The following is a 17323-nucleotide window of genomic DNA, read 5'->3' as shown; positions in this document are numbered from 1 at the left end:
GTCCTGGGTCTCCGTCTCTCCGCAGGGGAGCGGGGAGCGCGCTCGCCCACGCCCACGCCCACGCGCCCCCACACTCCTGGGCGCACACTCGGGCGCACACCCTTGCGCGCGAGCGCCGCCGCCGCCACACACGGGCGCATGCACACCGCAGCCGGGCCAGGCACTGCCGTGTCGGCGGCGGCCCCGCGTGCTCCGGGGCGCACAGCCGGTCCCCCCGAGGGCGCCGCCGGTCGCCCCGCCCCGCCCCGCCCCGCCCCTCGAACCCGCCGAGCGGGCCCAGCTGTGGGCTGCAAAGTTTCGCTGCGCGAGTCCGCTGGGGCGTCGCGTCGGCTCGGGCTTGGCTCGGCTCCGCTCCACCCGGCTCCGGACGGCCGTGACCGCGGGCCCGGGGCTCGGGCGGCGCGGACTGACCTGAGCGCTCGGCTCCCGCCCGCCTCCACTCCGCGCCCCTCGCGGATCTCGGCACCCAGCGCCCTCGCGCCCTCCGGTGCGCCCGCGCGTTCTCTCCCGCTCCCCGGCTTCGACCCATCGCCGCCGCCACCCACCATGGCCCGTGGCCCTGTTCGGACGAGCCCGGGACCGGGGCCCCAACTGCTCGCGCTGCTGCCTCTGCTTCTGCTGTTGCTCCGGGACGCAGGCGGCAGCCACCAGGCGCCCGCCCGGTCCGCCCCGCCTGCAGCCGCTGATGGCCTGGCTGGGATCAAAGACCCCTGGCGGTCCCCGGGGGAGGCTGCCGCCACTCTGGGCCCCGGCGCCCAAGACATGGTCGCCGTCCACATGCTCCGGCTTTATGAGAAATACAGTCGGAGGGGCGCGAGGCCCGGAGGGGGCAACACGGTTCGAAGCTTCCGCGCCCGGCTAGGTAAGTAGAGGGGGTCCCAGACACCCCCCTTTTCCTTCTCCCACTTCCTCACTTGTTCATCCTCCCCACCACTGCACCCACTTCTTCTCTTCCTTCTATTCATAGACTCATTCATTCGTTCATTCATTCACTATTCACCAAGCACTCTATGCCAGGCCCTGAACCTTCAGTGGGGACACCACAGTGGCAGTGACCCAGAGTTCCTGCCCCTAGGGTGCTCCCAAGACTGGGAGGGTGCCACACTGGCTGGTCTAGACCACCCCATACACAAGGCTTTAAGCACAGGGTGGAGATGGTCCTGGACTGGGGAAGCTCCTGACCGGTAGTATGCATGTCATAGGACTCAGTTGTGTTGGCTCTTGACAGATGAGAAGGGCACTGAGTGGGAACAGTCAGGTGGGCATAAGACAGCCAGGATAAAAGTGCCAGATACCGACCCAGGCAGGGGGCGTGAACTTCTAGCTGGGGGCACTTAGTAGGTTCCAGGGCTGGGCAAACAGAGTGAACTGAGAAGGGCCTCGGGTGTCTGGTCTTGGGTACACACAACTGAGGCCTGCAAGGCACTAACATGAAATGTTCAGACCATGGGGGTTTGAGGAAGGGTCCAGAAGCTTGGGCAGTGGGGGCATCATACTCCCCTCCCCCCCCTGCCCCCCCCCCCCCCCCGGGCAGATCCTTTCCCCTGTCCTCACACCTTGGATGGAGCTGCACAGAGGTCACTTAGAGCACCTCCCCGCCCTGCTCTGAGAGCACTTCCATCCTGCAGCCTCAGCTACCTGCCAGCCCCGCTGGCCTACCCCTGGGGGCCCCGGACGAGCAGAGAGGAGGCGCAGACTGGTGGCAGGGGTGGCGGAAAAACCCTGGTTGTCATGGAGACCACCTGTGGTCACACAATGCCGTTCTAGAAAGTGTGGGTAGGGGTCCACAGCAGCCCCAGTGGGGGAAAAGGCCATTCATCAGGAGAAAACAAAAACAAAAACAAAAACTATTGGTCTCTAGGGACCGACCCCTCCTGAGGTGGAGAGGAGCAAGCCCAACATTGGGGCCAGACAGTGTGGGATCAGGTCGGCCACCTGTTGACTGCTGGTTGTGTGACTCACGGTAACACCTGTTACCTGGGAAGCTTGGCCTTGCATAACAGTGTACTGAGGAATAACTGCCACAGAGAGGCCTGGGCCCCCATCCTCCACTGAGCAGACCACTTGGTACTGTTCCGGGGCTCCATGCCAACTGGGCCTAACTCCATACCTCCCTGGTAATTTTGATTCATCACATGGGGTCCATTTCTGGAACATCATTATTAAATTAAGCCAGTCAAGAATCATCTAGCATGAACATGACCTTGGGCAAATCACTAAACCTCTGTGGACTTTACTGTACTCATCTACAAAATGGGCAGGTCTTACCAGTATCTTTCCTGTGGGGTTGCCCAGAGCCTAACACTGGCCAGATTAGGTGTTGGTGCATGTTGTTCCCATGGAAATACAAAGCATTTGTGTTCGTATAGGTGTACAGTTGACTTTGCATCCATTAACTCAGTCCTCAGAGCCTTGTCTTTGAGGAAAGCAAGGTCAGCAAGGTCCATCCTGCAACAGGGGCGAGCATGGCCACTGAGCACATTCACTGCTGCAGCCCCCGGCATGGAGGTGCTTGGTCTTGTCTTTCCATTTGCACAGAACAAGGGTAGCACAAATAACATTGACGCATAGGGTGTTAGCCCTGAAAAGGAGCTGAGGACAGTACTTCACATCCAGCCATCTAATTTTATGGATAAGAAAACTGAGGCTGGGGTAGGGGGCCATTCACAGTGGCAGGGGCTGGCACCTCCCATGTGCCAAGCCAGTGCTGTTCCTACTGCTAGCATCTCTCCCCACCTCCATCAGAACTCAGCCCAGGGCTTAGGAGACAGAGGATAGAGCAGACCATTCTCCGAGAGATCAGGATTATTCCGGACCAGTCTGCGACTTATTTGGAACCATTTGACAGCCTTGGGTCCAAGGCCCAGCCCCACCAGCTTTTCCTCTCTGAGCATGGGTTTCTGTGCACACAGCGCAGAGTGTGGTTCAGCGGGATGCGGTGGGTTTTTGCCTGACACAGCATCAGCCCAGGCGGTTTGGTTTCTCACCTCCTCCCTTGATTCACATTATTAAGTGGCTCCCACCCAGCCCCTCGTCAGCCCTCAGAGATGCCTGCTTTGTGAGCCAGCGACCCAGCTGTGAGGAGCTGTGAGCCTGGGCAGGGACCCCTCATCTTATGGAGGAGGCACCAATGTGGGGACTTTAGCTCCGGTCCTGGAACATACTAGTACCATCCTGTGGCATGACAGTGGCCTCTGCAGCCTCAGTGGGGTAGTCCCTGCCACCAGGCAACATGGCTTAAGTTCTGAGTGTGGGCTGTGAGCCAGACTGCTGAGGTCCAGATGCAGAGTCAATGACCAGGGCAAGGGACTAAACTTGTCCAGGACTCAGTGTTGTTTTTTTTTTTCTTCACTTCTAAAATGGGGCTAGTAATGCTCCCTTCCTTATAGGGTTTTTAAAATGAACTGAGATATATCAAGTGTTTAAGACAGTGCCTTGGGCATGGGTTCAGTAATTTATTAGATGCTATTACTATTATTTTAGCCACCCTTCTTCCCTCCCTTCCACTGCTTCCTGAAGTGTGTCTTGGTACCTATTAAGTCTACAGCAGAGGAGGGCGCTTCCGAGCCTGACCCTAAGGCTTAAGGTTAAACCTTCCCCCGTCCTAAACAATTGTGTTTAACTCTAAGCTTTTCCACTGACCTGTGTGAAATTGGGCAATTTACTTAACCTCTCTGAGCTTGATGTCTTCATCTCTAAATGAGAGTAATAATACATACTTTGCCAACAAGGCCAAAGGTCACGTTCGTTTCAGTTCCCCAAGTATTTGCTGAGCACCTCATTAGGTGGCAGGTGCTGTAAGCTCAGAGGACACACAGATGCACAGACTCTTGGCCCTGCCCAGAAAAGTGCATGACCTGGGGGGAAGGGAGAAGTAAGCGGAAGAGTATGGGCAGCAGAACAGGGGGCACAATGCCATGGGGAGGGGCTGTGTGTATGCTTGGGAGCCAAGGGTTGATGCTGTCCCGGCACGGGGAGGGCCGGTGGGGAAGGACCAGCGAAGCCTTCGCAGAGGAGGTAAGGCTCCAGATAGACTCGGAAGGGCAGGTGGTGTTTGGCCAGGTGTAGAAGTGAAGCAGCCTACTGTGTGCTGGGGACTGTGAGCACTGTGGTTTCTGTGAGGAAACAATGAGAGAAGAGAGGCAGGAGCTAGAGGTGGACCAGCAGGCCCAACCAGGCCATAAGAGCCTTGAGGGGCCTGAGTTTGGCTGCAGCTGTGGGCAGTATACGGTGTGCAGACAGTGGTGGAGGTAGAGGGGGAGGGAAAGGGAAGAGGGAGGGGAGAGAAAGAGGGAAGGAGAGATGCAGGAGGTGGAGAGAGAAGAGAGTATGAAATAAATTCGTACTTATCTGGAAACCATAGAAAATCACCGTAGAGAAAAGAAGTCATTCTTAATTACAAACCCAAATATAACTAGAATTAATAGTTTAGTGGAATATATATAATATATATTATAGGTTATATAAATATATTACCATATTCTGTATATAGTATATATATTATATGTTAGATATATATATCATTTTTTACCCTAGGAGGATCATATCTTTAATGGGAAGGTAAAATTTGCTATATCCTCATTTAAAGTTACTTCTTTTTCCCATTACTGGTCATCCTGAACTGTTTTTCATACCTTTTAGCCAGTTGCAATTTTTCTTGTGGAAATGGCTTCCTCCTTGTGGTCTTGACTTCTTACCGACTGGTAGAGGTTTTCTGTATAGTAAGGATATTGACTCTTCATCTATAATAGATGATTTCCTCATGTCATGGTGGCAGTGGAGGTCGGGCCATGAGTGAAGACAGTGGTGGAGGGATGCAGAGTTCAAGATGGTTGTGAAGAAACAGGATGCGAAGCCAGCAGGAACTGGGATTGGTTAGATGCAGGAGGGGAGAGGCCATGGGACCCTCTGGCTCCTGCTGGAGGGGTGGACAGGTGCCGATGCCTCCCGCTGGGTATGAGAACAGGCGACAAGGACATGGTGCCCTGAGTGTCATAGTAGCTGGTGACACCACATGGCCAGTATGTTCTGAGCATGTGTTGGGTACCAGACACCATGGCGTGAGCTCTGCAGAGATGATCTTACAACTTTAGGAAATGCCTACAAAAACTCTGTGCAGCTTACAGATGTGGAAACTGAGGCTCCATGATTTGCCTAAGGCTCCACAGCTAATAAGTGATGCAAGCAGGATTTCCTCTGGGACCTGCCTGAAAATAGACGCTTGATACATATTCATTCTCTTCCCTTCTGTGCAGCACCCCTGGTGGCCCATGGCTCCCTTCCTCCACCTTCCATTGGTGCTTGAATCTTTAGCCCCACTCTGGTGTGGGCTTCAGTCCTTTTAGTTCAATCTTTGGTCCCCCTGATGGCTGTTTCCAGGGCAGTGGATGAAGGGACAAATCTCCATGTGGCTTAGGTTCTGTTCTGAGAGTCCTCTTGGCCTGAAGGTTGGTCAGCAGGGTGCCTGGAGGGACCCTTGGGCTAGAGCCACCTCTTCCGTCCCCCCCCACCCAGTCCCATCCCCATTACCCTCAAGAAGGAGGCTGAGTGCCCACAGAGTGGACCCAGTTAGGATTCTGAGATTTCCAAAAATCCAGAGAAAGAATGGCTCATCTAAATAAAGTTAGTCCTTTCTTTCTCGGAGAGTTAGAACTCTAAAACATCCACGTAATGACTTGTGTTTGCAAAATGTTTTGCGCTTCACAGCACATGGTCTTTGTGACATTCGCTGTTAGGTAGATCACCATTCTAATCCAAGTACACAGGGGAGCATGGCCTTGGGGTCAGACAGCCCTGGGTGTACGCCCTGGCCCTGCCCCTAACCAGCTGGGTGACTTTAGGCAAGTTAGATACCCTTTCTGAAGCTCCATCTTCTCCCAGAGAATGAATGACACATCTGCTCTCCTCTTTGTGAATTTGGGGAATCAAGCACACGTACATGTTTGGGGCTTGGACCTCCATCACTGGTAAACGATATTATTCCCATTTTAAAGACAAGGAAACTGAGGCTCAAGCAGAAGTAACTGGACAAAGATCCTGCTGCCCAGTGTCTCCAGTTGGATGTGTATCATGAGCTTCATCTTCCCAAAGAATGAGGCTTTCTGGACTTTCAGGATGTGTTTGCTGAGCCCGAGGGCAGCAGGTCAGGGATCCCCCTTCGTTAACTGAAGCAGACAGATCTAGCAAAGACCCCACGCTTCCCCCATCATTCACCACTTACTTCCGGGCACCACCTCTCACTCGGGCTTTGAGCTAGGATCTAGGGATGCAGCAGTGCACAGAGCTGCCAAAGCTCCACTCCCTTGGAGTTGGTGTTCTAGCGGGGGGGGAAGAGAAATAATAACAAAGAAATACGGATCAGGAAGTTGGGAAGTGACATGAAGACAAATGAAGCAGGGGACAGAGTGACGGGGTTTCTCTTCCGGCCACAGGAGCCAAGGGTGCCCTGTATTTGAGATGTCCTTTGAGCGGAGAGCAGAGAGCGAAGGGGAGGGGGCGGGGCCTGGAGGAGGAGGGGCAGCGACAGAAGGGACAGCAGAGGCAGAGCCCTGAGCGGGGAAGCTTCGTGTTGGAGGGACCAGAAGCCAGGGTGGCTGGGGCAGAGATGCGGGCGGGTAGGGAGGCAGGCCAGGTCAAGCAGGGCCTCTGCAAGGGGTTCCGTTTTGCTTTTGGGGCAATGGAGAGCCGTGAGCAGGGCAGTGGCCTGTGAGTGAATGCACCCAGCACCCCCGGGCCTCACTTGGACAGTGCTCTGTAAAGCAGTGACAGGGCAGCAGAAGGGCGTCATCACGATGGCCCGTCTGTCTCATCCCTGGGCGGAGCCCCTCTGGTCACCTTTTCCAGGACCCCAGTCAGCACAACCCTGAGCCCAGAGTAGGAGTTGACCTAATGTTTAGTGAGAAAGGGAGGGAGGCAGGGAGAGAAGGAAGAAAAAGAGAAAGGAAAAGGACAGGAGGGAGGGTGGGGGGAGGGAAGGAGGGTGGGAGGATCTTTTCTTGTTGACCATGAGACATGGGAAATAGGCAATAGGGACTTCTCTTAGGGGTTTCTCTCTTGAGGCCTGGGCTCATGCAAGCCGGGAGACTTCCTGTAGGTTCCCCTTCTCTCGTCACAGCCTGGAGCCCCCTGCACTGCATGCATGTAGACACAGAGAGCAGAGCTGCCCTGTGGCCCTTCACACGCTGGGGATGGGGGTGGCCCATCACCACCCCACAATTCCCCCAGAGAGGGTCTTCAGGCAGCAGGCTGCCTTATGAGGGACAAGCTCCCTATGGCCAAAGGTGTTGAAGCCACACAGAGGAAGGACTCCTGTCCGGAGTGGGATTGATCAGGCTGGGCGTCAGTCTCAGAACACACTCTCTGTGGTTCTCTGTCTGGAGAGGAGCAGTATTTGCTGTCCCTCTCCTGCATCCTGTGCAGGAATAACCTTCAGGGAAGGTCAGTCCTCCTCTCAGGCACTTCTCGCTCCTTGAGGGCAGGCCTCCCAGCGCCTTCCTTGGGCCACCCCTGCCTCAGGCTGCTGTCCCTGGCATGGTGGTCACAGCCGTCCTTCTTCAGAGATCCTCTGGTCCGTTAGCTCATCACTGGGAGGGAGGCTGGGGTGCCTTTCCTCTGGGGAGGCCTATCTCTGTTGCCCCAGTCTGCTGTGTCCTTCCTCACCAAAGGCTGTAAGTTCCTAGGCCAGAGATGCCTGCATCCTGCCACAGTGGGCCAACTCTTTGGAAAGTGTCAGAAATGTCTGTCCTAGAGCCTCCTAGTGCATTTCCTAGCAAGGAATCTGTAGAAGAACGGTAGACTTCAATTGGATAAAAGAAAAAAACACTTTATCTGCCTTGTTCACTGGGTTACGACTCAGATAATTTGGATCACTGGAAGGATACCGAGTCGGTGTAGGAAGAGCTTGCTTGCTGTGCCAGCCTTGGTCCTTTAGGTGGGAGTGGCAGGGAACCACATTTAGGGGCTCCTCCTTGGTGCCCAGCACACTACATATGCTATTTATTTAATCCTGCAAACAATCATGTGAAATAGAGACCCTCACTGTCCGCCTGAGGCAGATGAGCTCGGTGTGGTCCTGATGCGGCCTGGGGACCTGGTTCTTAGGGCCCTGTCTAGCTTGGAGGATGGGGGGCTGCAGTGCTGGTGAGCTTGCACCCCATCCGCACATCAACCCTGGATACACAAACTTGCCCGGTGCTTAGAGTCCTCTAGGATACTGGTGAAACATAGATCCCTTGGCCCCATTGTCACAGACCCTCTGAATCAGCATCTCCAGGGGAGGAAGGCAGAGAGCAGGAAGTTGGGGATACGCAGCTCTTGAGCCCAGGACACCAGAAGCTGCAGTGTCTGCAGAAGCCAAGTTTAACTGGCCTTCAGGGCCCTGCCCTATTCCTTATGTGTGGAACACACTGAGGGGCTGCCGCTCTTCTCCTTGGGTTTGCTCTGAGGGTCAGATAAGGCAGGGTCTTTAGAGTGTCATCTAAATCTTGCCTGACATTCATCAGGCCCTCTGTGGATATGCTTTTTCCTTCCTTGCTCTCTTTCATGGTCCCTTGAGAGGACATGACAGTTCCTAATCGCATTATGCCTTCTTCCCAATAGAAGGGAATATCCTTACAAGGGAGATTTTGATTAAAAAAACAAAAACAAAACAAAAAAAAACAAAAACAAAAACAAACAAACAAAAAAACAAAAACAAATCCCAGCTGCCTCTGTGGGTCCAGGTGTCAGGGAAGCTAAGAGCCTGGCCCATGCCCTTTGGGCGCAGCGTCCCTGCACACATGCACAGTGCTGTGCTTCGGAGCTCTGTGCCTCTGGCAACTGTGCCCAGCAGTCTGTACCAGCATGCAGACACCTGGCCTCAGGAAGGGGAGCAGTAGGAAGGAGGCAACCAGCCTGGCAGCTCTGGTCTCCCGCCAGCCTGCAGTATCACAGGGAGGCCTGGGGAACAACTCGTCCCTCCCACCCGGACCCTCTGGAGGACTTGGCCATTCAGAGAACTCATGCTGCCTGGGCTCGGGGCAGCTTCCTAGGGCCACAGATGAGGATGCTCGGCCCCGTGGCCCTGGGATACACCTGGTAGAGCCAGGCAAGAAGGAAGAGGTGCTTGACAGCCCCAGGAATGCAGGGGCCAGAGCATTCTCGAGCTGCAGATGGGTTGATTGAGGAATGCCAGTCCTTCTCATGATTTGGGCCTCTAGAGAGCAACCTGGTCTTTGTAGATTTTGTTGAGTGGCCTTGTGCAACCCTGATATTGCTCTTCCTTGTCAAACAAGGCTTTATAAGAGATACCTGCGGGAGCAGGCCCTTGGGCAAAACATGTAGCAGATGCCCAGACAGCTGTGCCCTCAAGTCCAGTTTCCCTCAGAAGGCACTCGGAACACAGGGGAGTCAGGGGCGCTCTGCTTTGTTCACCTTGTTTGGAAGAACGACCGCATTTAGTATCTGTGAAGTAGAGGGCTGGGTACATACAGGAGGGCGTTCTCACAGGGCTTGTGCCTGACTCAAAGCATCCCCCAAGCCTGATTCTACCTTATCTTCTCCATGGAGATGTCAGTGGTATTTGTGTATTTGTGCATTTGTGCATTGAGGACCCTGGAGTGCAGGGAGAGGACACAGGGAGGTGCCTGAGTACCCACCTCCCCGTCTGCTATCTCTTCCTTTTTGTAATGGGGTATTGACAATCCCCAGCCTCTCTGACCTCAATTCCTCATCTGTTCATTGAGGATAAGTAAGGGGGCCCTCCTCAGTTTACTGTGAGGATGAGCCAAGATGAGGAAAGCCTGGCTGGCCTGGAGGGGCTCCCTAAATGGGCATTCTTCCTCCATCCCAACCCTGAGTGGGAGATCCTGTGAGCACCGGGACTGATCTAAGAAAGAACCTAACCTGTTGTGGTCTGTCCTGCCCTCACAGAAGTGGTTGACCAGAAGGCTGTGTATTTCTTCAACCTGACTTCTATGCAGGATTCAGAAATGATCCTCTCGGCCACATTCCACTTCTACTCAGAACCTCGGTGGCCCCGGGCACGAGAGGTGCCATGCAAGCAGCGGGCCAAGAACGCGCCCTGCCGCCTCCTGCCTCCGGGCCTGCCCGCACACCAACACCTGCTCTTCCGCAGTCTCTCGCAGAACACAGCCACGCAGGGGCTGCTCCGCGGGGCCATGGCCCTGGCACCCCCGCCACGGGGCCTGTGGCAGGCCAAGGACATCTCTCCCATCGTCAAGGCAGCCCGCCAGGATGGCGAGCTGCTCCTCTCTGCCCAGCTGGATCCTGGGGAGAAGGCCCCAAGGGTGTCCAGGCCAAGCCCCCACGCACCTTACATCCTCATCTACGCTGATGACCTGGCCATCTCAGAGCCCAATAGTGTGGCAGTGACGCTGCAGAGATATGACCCCTTCCAGGCTGGAGACCCGGAGCCTGGCGCAGCCCCCAACAGCTCAGCAGACCCCCGGGTCCGCCGGGCCACGCAGGCCACCGGGCCCCTCCAGGACAATGAGCTGCCAGGTCTGGACGAGAGGCCGGCGCACGCCCCCCACGCCCAGCACTACCACAAACACGAACTGTGGCCTGGCCCCTTCCGGGCCCTGAAGCCACGGCCAGGGCGCAAGGACCGCAGGAAGAAGGGCCAAGACTTGTTCATGGCCTCCTCAAGGGTGCTGGACTTTGACGAGAAGACGATGCAGAAAGCCCGGAGGAAGCAGTGGGCCGAGCCAAGGGTCTGCTCCCGCAGGTATCTGAAGGTGGACTTCGCAGACATTGGGTGGAATGAATGGATCATCTTGCCCAAATCCTTCGACGCCTACTACTGTGCGGGGGTGTGCGAGTTCCCCATGCCCAAGGTAGGCTGGCTGAGCAGCAGCGCTGCGTTCAGCCCCTTGTCTGGCTGCGAGTCCCAGCTCTGCCCCTACTGGCAAGTCCCTCTGCCTTGTGACCTATTTCCCGGCTGTGAACTGGGGATTAGAACACCTCCCATCTATTCAAGGTGGGGATGAGTAGGCAGAGGTCCTAGAGTGGCAGCCTGTCAGGGGAATACAGCCCACAGATGGACGTGGTTTGGCTGGGCTTTTGAAAGGGCTGACTTAGCTGAGTTTGAATTTTAAATCTGAACATGTCTTCTTTTGAAAAGCAGGAGATTTATGTGATCTGAAGAGAAACCAGAGTAGGAGAATCCATCTCCTTAGGTGTGTGTTCCCACATAGCAGCTGCCTTACAGAGCTGGACTACATGCTGCCCCCCCGGCCCCCCGGAAGGCAAGACAGGCCTCTAAAGCCCCTTCCTCACCGAGGCTCTCGTTTCTATTCCTGGTCTGGACCTCAGGACCCCCGGGTCTGTGACCAGTACAGAGCTGGCCTCAGTGGCTTCCTAGGGACCCCTCCCCACCCCCGCCCGCCCCTGTCTCCCACACAGGACAGGGATCCACGGGGCAACTAGCTCTCACCGTGCATGAGTCTGCAGGAAAGACAGCATGCAGCTGTTCTATCCGCCGTGCTGGCCCCGGGGTTTGCAGAGTCTCCCCTTCCCTGCGGGCTGGGTTGTGGCTCTGATTGTCCATCTCCCCAAGGCCAGGCTGCGGTGGGCTGGCTGCCAGGCGAGGTCAGCCCTCCCCACAGAGCACACACTTCCCTCCTGCTTAGCTCCTCTGCTGAGTTTCAGGTCATTCTTTCCCCTTCAAGAAAGGGAGTCCGTGCATAAATCCAATTTGAATGTAAATAAATCAGTCGGCTGGGATTTCCCAGCCACAGACCTGGGGCAGCATTAACCTGCTTGGGAATTAAGGGGCTTTTCTTGCATGTGCGAGAGAGGAAGGGAGGTGCCCGACAGAGTGACAGGTGTGGGCCGGCAGAGCCTAGCACAGGCCCGGGCAGATGCCAGATGAGCAGTGAGCAGGCTCCAGCCGGCTGACCCAGCGCTTACCTTACCAGTCTGGCTGACAGCCTGCCGCCTTCCTTGACAGCAGGCTGAGCCCGCAAATCAGATGCCCCTACCTTGCTGTCCTCCCCACCTCCCCATGCAAGGGGCGTTTCTCAGCAACGCACTACATATAAAACTTCCTTTGGCCCGCAATGAGGGGTAACTCCTGTGGCTTGGTCCTGTTTCTCTTGTTGGAGGTGCTTGAGAACAGCATTCTCTGTGTTTGTGGTGGGATCCTGACTCCTCTGGGTGTGCAAGGCTGCCTGGGGAGGGAAAGAAAGCCCGCACGGCCCCTGCGAGCATGGTCTCCAACTTGCCATGACTTTGGGCTGCTTCCTAACTGAGGGGTCTTGGTCCAGTTACTTAGACATTTTAAGCCTCCACTTCTTCGCCAGTAAAATAAAGGTAATCCCACCCCATATGACTGATACTATGACAAGATGGGGTGGTGAGGTGAAGCAGCCCCTGACACCCCACAGTCAGACCCGTCTGGGAAATGAGCAGTCCAGCCCCATCATGCTGGTGCCCACACACCTGTGGGCCTTCCCCTCCAGTGCTAAGGACACGCTCACACGGGAAGCGCGTCGGAACTCCTGGGACTGGGAAATGTGGGCAGCTGTGGCCCGGGCAGAACAACTGGGCATCGCCCTCTGCACAGTTCCTGCCCGGGTCCAGGGACGCCTTGGGGATGAGTGATGCACAGGTGCCCCCAAGTGGCCAATCATGTAGGGATGTAACTTCCCTCCAGGAGACCCAAAGGGCAGGAAGGCCTGAGGCTTTTGCACACCTCCCTGGGACACAGTCTGTGGCTGACTTCAGAGAAAATGTGTGCCCAGCCCTGGAATCTCACCTTTTCTCCTAGGTCAACACCTTTTCTGTGGCCTCCTCGAGGACGTGCAGGTGGCACAGTGGGTGGGTGAGGGCAGAGCGCCTAGGTGACCGTGCTCCTTTCTTGTCTTGCAGATTGTCCGCCCATCCAACCACGCCACCATCCAGAGCATCGTCAGGGCTGTGGGCATCGTCCCGGGCATCCCAGAGCCTTGTTGTGTTCCCGACAAGATGAACTCTCTTGGGGTCCTCTTCCTGGATGAGAACCGGAACGTGGTTCTGAAGGTGTACCCCAACATGTCTGTGGAGACCTGTGCCTGCCGGTAAGACCAGCCACTCCGGGATGGAAGGAAACCTCCGTCCCGCTCCACACCCAGCAGGGCAGCGTCCTCAGGGCCTTCTGGGGTGAGGGCTTCGTGAGGGGTACAGCTGCATATGCGGGCAGAGCTCACAGGCACCCTTGCCGGGTCCCAGAAAGATCTGTCCCCCCGGGGCCCATCCTGGGGTCTCTCATTGCTGATGACTTAGCCCCCTACACGCCAGTCTGAATCTCCTGAAGGAATCCGGGAATTAGCCCTCACCTGAAGGCTGCTCATCGTCCATCCCCTCTGCTCTGAAGACCTGAAAGCCGAACGGGTCCACCATGTTGGCTTTTGTGACCCATCCTCTCATCACCGGGAAAGAAGGCTGCAGATGTGAGGGGACCTGCTCTCTTCACAAGGGAAGAACCTCTGTCTAAACAGTCAGTTGAAAACACGTTGGGCCACATATTGATACTGAAACGCAGCACCTAAATAATGGCATGAACTTTGAAACTCCACTGCAAAAGCTTTCACACATACAGTATGCACATATAACCAATCATGGTTTCTTTTTCTTAATATATATTTTATTTTAAAACAAAGAGGAGGGAGTGGACACCATTCCCCACAGAGGTAATCAGGCTGGTTAAGTGTGCATTGTTTAAACATGTTTATTGAAATAACACATGCAGTAATATGTTGGAATACTAAAAAATAACCAAGATTTTTATATTTTTGTAAATTATACTTTCTATCCTGTAGATTGTGTATGTTATGTGTTTTTATGGAAAGCTAATAAATTAAAGGTACAGTGGTATCTTGAAAAACTGAATGTCAACCATTCCAAAATATGGATAGAGCCCCACCTACAAATATGACGTCTTGGTGGCCGCTGGGCCTCCGTTAGGAGCAGAGCCCCCCTAGGCCTCTTCACACCTGTCTCTATTCTAAGCTCCGGAAACGAGCTAGTCCTATGCCTTCCAGCATCCGGCCCGTGCCCGCTTTGCTGTGTAGGTGCCATCCTGGGCTCATCCAGGCAGGAGAGGGCCCCAGGCAGGCACAGTGGTCTCACAGAGCTTCTTCACATCCTTAGCTTCAGGGGGGCCATTGAGCGATTAAAAGGTGTCTGAGACATTTAAAGGAACATCTGTGGTGCCCTGGGTAGAGACCTCTTACTTGGGGTAGTTCAAGCAAGAGATTCAATGGGAAGCAGTCAGGGGTGTCTCCTGAGGTCCAGGGGTTTCTGCTTCCTTGTCAGCAGCCCCATCCCCAAAAAGCTTCCCGTAAATGGTTCCCTTACCCCCGAGCTGACATCACCCCAAGCAGGCATCAACTCTAGTGCCTGAAGCTGATCGACCAGCATTTCTGAAGAAGAATCTGACTCCAATTTGGGGCAGGTGTATAACAGCCCTTCAGGTGGGACCTGAGAGAATGATAGAGCCCCAAGTCTTACTTGGAGGAGATTGAGAAGCCATGAGCAGTCCTCTGAGAGGGAACTTAGGAGGAGAAAAGAAGCCCATGATGTCTATCTTAAGTCAGGCTCCTGAGCCGAGCGTGCCTGGGCAAGGGATAGATGAGGAAGTGCTCCCAGGAAAAACAGGCAAGGGGAAAAGCTGGTCGGGAGGCCAAGAAGCCAGGCATCCCAGATCCTGGATCTTGTGGGGAGCTCTGGAGCTTAATTATAGCTCAGGGTTCACCCAGCCTTGAAGCAAGGGAGCTGGACATTCAGGCCTCTTTTCCAGGTTGCTCCCGGGTGGGGAGATGGAAACTCCCAGTTCTCTGGCTCTCTTCGTGGGAGCTCTAGAAGCCCAGGTGGCCTCTGAAGAAGGCTGCGGTGGCTGCAGCCGGAGGCAGAGCAACAGACACTGGAAGGAGTATACAGAACAGGTAGGTGTGGGGAGGGGGTCCTCAGGGCACCAAGCGGAGCCCAGCAGAGTCTGCTCAGTGTCTCCTCCGAGGTGCTCCAGCTGGTCCTGGGACATGTGTGGGGACAGCGGCCCCGCCCAGGCGGACACAGGTGAGGCAAGGGGGTGGTCCTTAGCACACACGCAGCCTTATTCCTACAGGGACTGGGCTGGGCCTACAGGATCCGTTCTCTGGATGCTGGGGTGTCTCAAACTGATCTGCATATGGAGCGTCTGGCTCGCCACATCTAATCCTTTTTGGAACATAACAAGATATAAATTAATAGCAAAATGAATAAAAATATTGCGACTTGATAAGGGTCCCAATACCTTTCTTCTCAATATAGGTTCTTCCTTTTTCCTTGCCCCCCTCAATTTTTTCTCATACAGTGCTCCCCTTCCATTTCTTGATGAAGCTGGGGTGGTCCTATAAGAGTTCTGTCTTATTCTTTCTGGCCTTCGCAGTTTCTGGGAGATCTGGGTCACCACAAAATCCTACGGCTTCTGAGAGTCTTCATTTCTGGTTTACAAGGATGGGGGAGGGCTGGGAGGATCACCCCTGTGTCCAGCCATGTAGGGGCTCCACGGTTGTGCCAGGATGGATGTTACCCAGCAGTGATGACTTTGGAGTGTGCTGGAAGGAACTGGTGTCTTCGGTGACCACTGACCTTTATAAAGCGCCATGCAGTTTAGATACGGCATCTTGTTTAGGCTCGCAGCAACCTTGCAACTTAACTACCCAATTGGTGCCACAGAAAAACAGCTCAGGACGGGTAAATAATATAGCCACCACCAATGTCTTACCAAGACCGTGGGCCATGGCAGCTTTGACACCCAAGGCTGCCTGATTCAAGGCCTATATGGCTGGAGCTGCTCCCCAGCTTCCCGGACAGTGACCATCCCCCCCCCCGCCACCAGCCAATTAGGGTTTTCCCAATGGCACTGAGTGACCTTATAGTAAAGCAAGGTTTAGAAAGAAATGTTTGTATGAAATAATTTTTTCTTCCTCTTAAAAGCCAAATAGCAGCATCACATTGTCATAAAAGCAAAAGGCTCCAGCACACAGCCTAGATGTGCATGGGTCCCTGAGATCACCCAACTTCATCTGTGTCAGTTTGGAGGAAGCTGTGTGGGGGCTTGCCAGTGAGCCCGATTCCGGACTGTTTATATGCTCTGAAAGGGTAGGGTCTCGTAGATTAATTCATGTGACAAATAGAGACAGGACAACTGAAAGCCAGGAACTTTAAGGCAGGGGGGAAACTTTGGAAAACTTCTGATGTAACCTTTTTTCCTAACAAATGGGGAAACTGAGTCGAGGGGCTACCAAGTGTCTAGCCTGAGGCATTCCACCAGGTGCCTCTGTATGTCTAAGTTACTCATAAAATGCCACACGAGCCGTAGCCTGTAACTAATGCTTCTTCCGTGGCCAGGATGCATGCAGGGCCAGGCTGGAAGAGTCTGCAGAAGTCTGGGGTGGGGGTGGGCGGGTATGAGGAGGGGGCTCCAGTGGGAGAGGAATGGAGTTGATTCCAGCAGGATGGGAGAGCTGGACTGGCTGGTGGCATAAAGACAATGTAGGTGCCAGCTTGTGCAAAATGCATTTAGGGGCTGGACAGGATTCTGGGTAGAGGACCAGCAGGACAGGACCAGCTTGCCGGCCCTGGCTGTTCAAGGCTATTTCCTTTTACCAAAAGCTGGAAGCATAAAATCCTTCACTGATAAACTGGTGCCCCTGAGATTTTTATTCCCTTTCTCTCTCCTACTCACGGAGAGAATGATGCTCATTCCAGCTTTCCAGTATTTTTCCTTCCCTCTCCATTCTAACCCCACCCTAAATCCCTCGGTCTGTGCCAGCAGTCCTGTCTGTATGAGTAGGGGTGAGCGGGGAATGCACCTGTTTGTTCAAGTATTTAGCGGCTACTGTGTGCCCCATCCCGTACTAGGCAGTGTAGACATACTTCATCTCTTGGAAAGCTTGTACAAATTTCCTCTTTTATCACATCCAATGTGCAGATTTGAATGTGCATCAGAATCAGATGGAGGGCTTGACCAGGTTGCTGGGCCCTGCTTCTAGAGTTGCTGACCCAGGCTAAGATTTTGCATTTCTAACCAGTTTTCAGGTGCTGCTGCTGGAGGGCCAGGAACCACACTTTAAGAACCACTGTTCCAGTAAATGTGCTGACCAGCTGGGCACAGTCCTGAGATTGATGCCATCTGTGCCAGATGCGAGCAGGGTCTCACAGAGGCTACGTTCAGAGCTGGGAAGGGACCTAGCCCTTGCTCTGCCTGACTCATTCTCTCTCCTTACAGCCTCAAGGTGGGTCCAGTTTTCATTCTCTGGGCAATGTGTGGGTGAGTGTGGAGTTTGAGCAGCTCACAGAA

The 17323-nt window shown here is 54.5% G+C and overlaps 1 protein-coding gene across 1 annotated transcript; it reads left to right on the top strand.

Moving 5' to 3' along the window:
• The first annotated feature begins 546 nt into the window (after positions 1–546).
• Positions 547–13096, top strand: GDF10 (growth differentiation factor 10). The gene is made up of 3 exons (XM_021700113.1): positions 547–862; positions 9910–10835; positions 12871–13096. The coding sequence occupies exons 1-3, from the start codon at positions 547–549 to the stop codon at positions 13060–13062; spliced, it is 1434 nt and encodes a 477-aa protein (XP_021555788.1). The 3' UTR covers positions 13063–13096.
• Positions 13097–17323: the final 4227 nt, after the last annotated feature.

The sequence above is a fragment of the Neomonachus schauinslandi genome, chromosome 6 (assembly GCF_002201575.2).
Source record: "Neomonachus schauinslandi chromosome 6, ASM220157v2, whole genome shotgun sequence".
Taxonomy (NCBI): domain Eukaryota; kingdom Metazoa; phylum Chordata; class Mammalia; order Carnivora; family Phocidae; genus Neomonachus; species Neomonachus schauinslandi.
Note: the sequence above shows the minus strand (reverse complement) of the source record. Positions and strands in the feature narration are given on the sequence as shown.

What these genes read in the sequence shown, in the direction of transcription:
- GDF10 (XM_021700113.1), top strand. Translation starts at nt 547, where the DNA reads ATGGCCCGTGGCCCTGTTCGGACGAGCCCGGGACCGGGGCCCCAACTG. An exon ending in AAGCTTCCGCGCCCGGCTAG is followed by an intron (nt 863 to 9,909) that starts GTAAGTAGAGGG and finishes CTGCCCTCACAG; the next exon opens with AAGTGGTTGACCAGAAGGCT. An exon ending in GCGAGTTCCCCATGCCCAAG is followed by an intron (nt 10,836 to 12,870) that starts GTAGGCTGGCTG and finishes CTTGTCTTGCAG; the next exon opens with ATTGTCCGCCCATCCAACCA.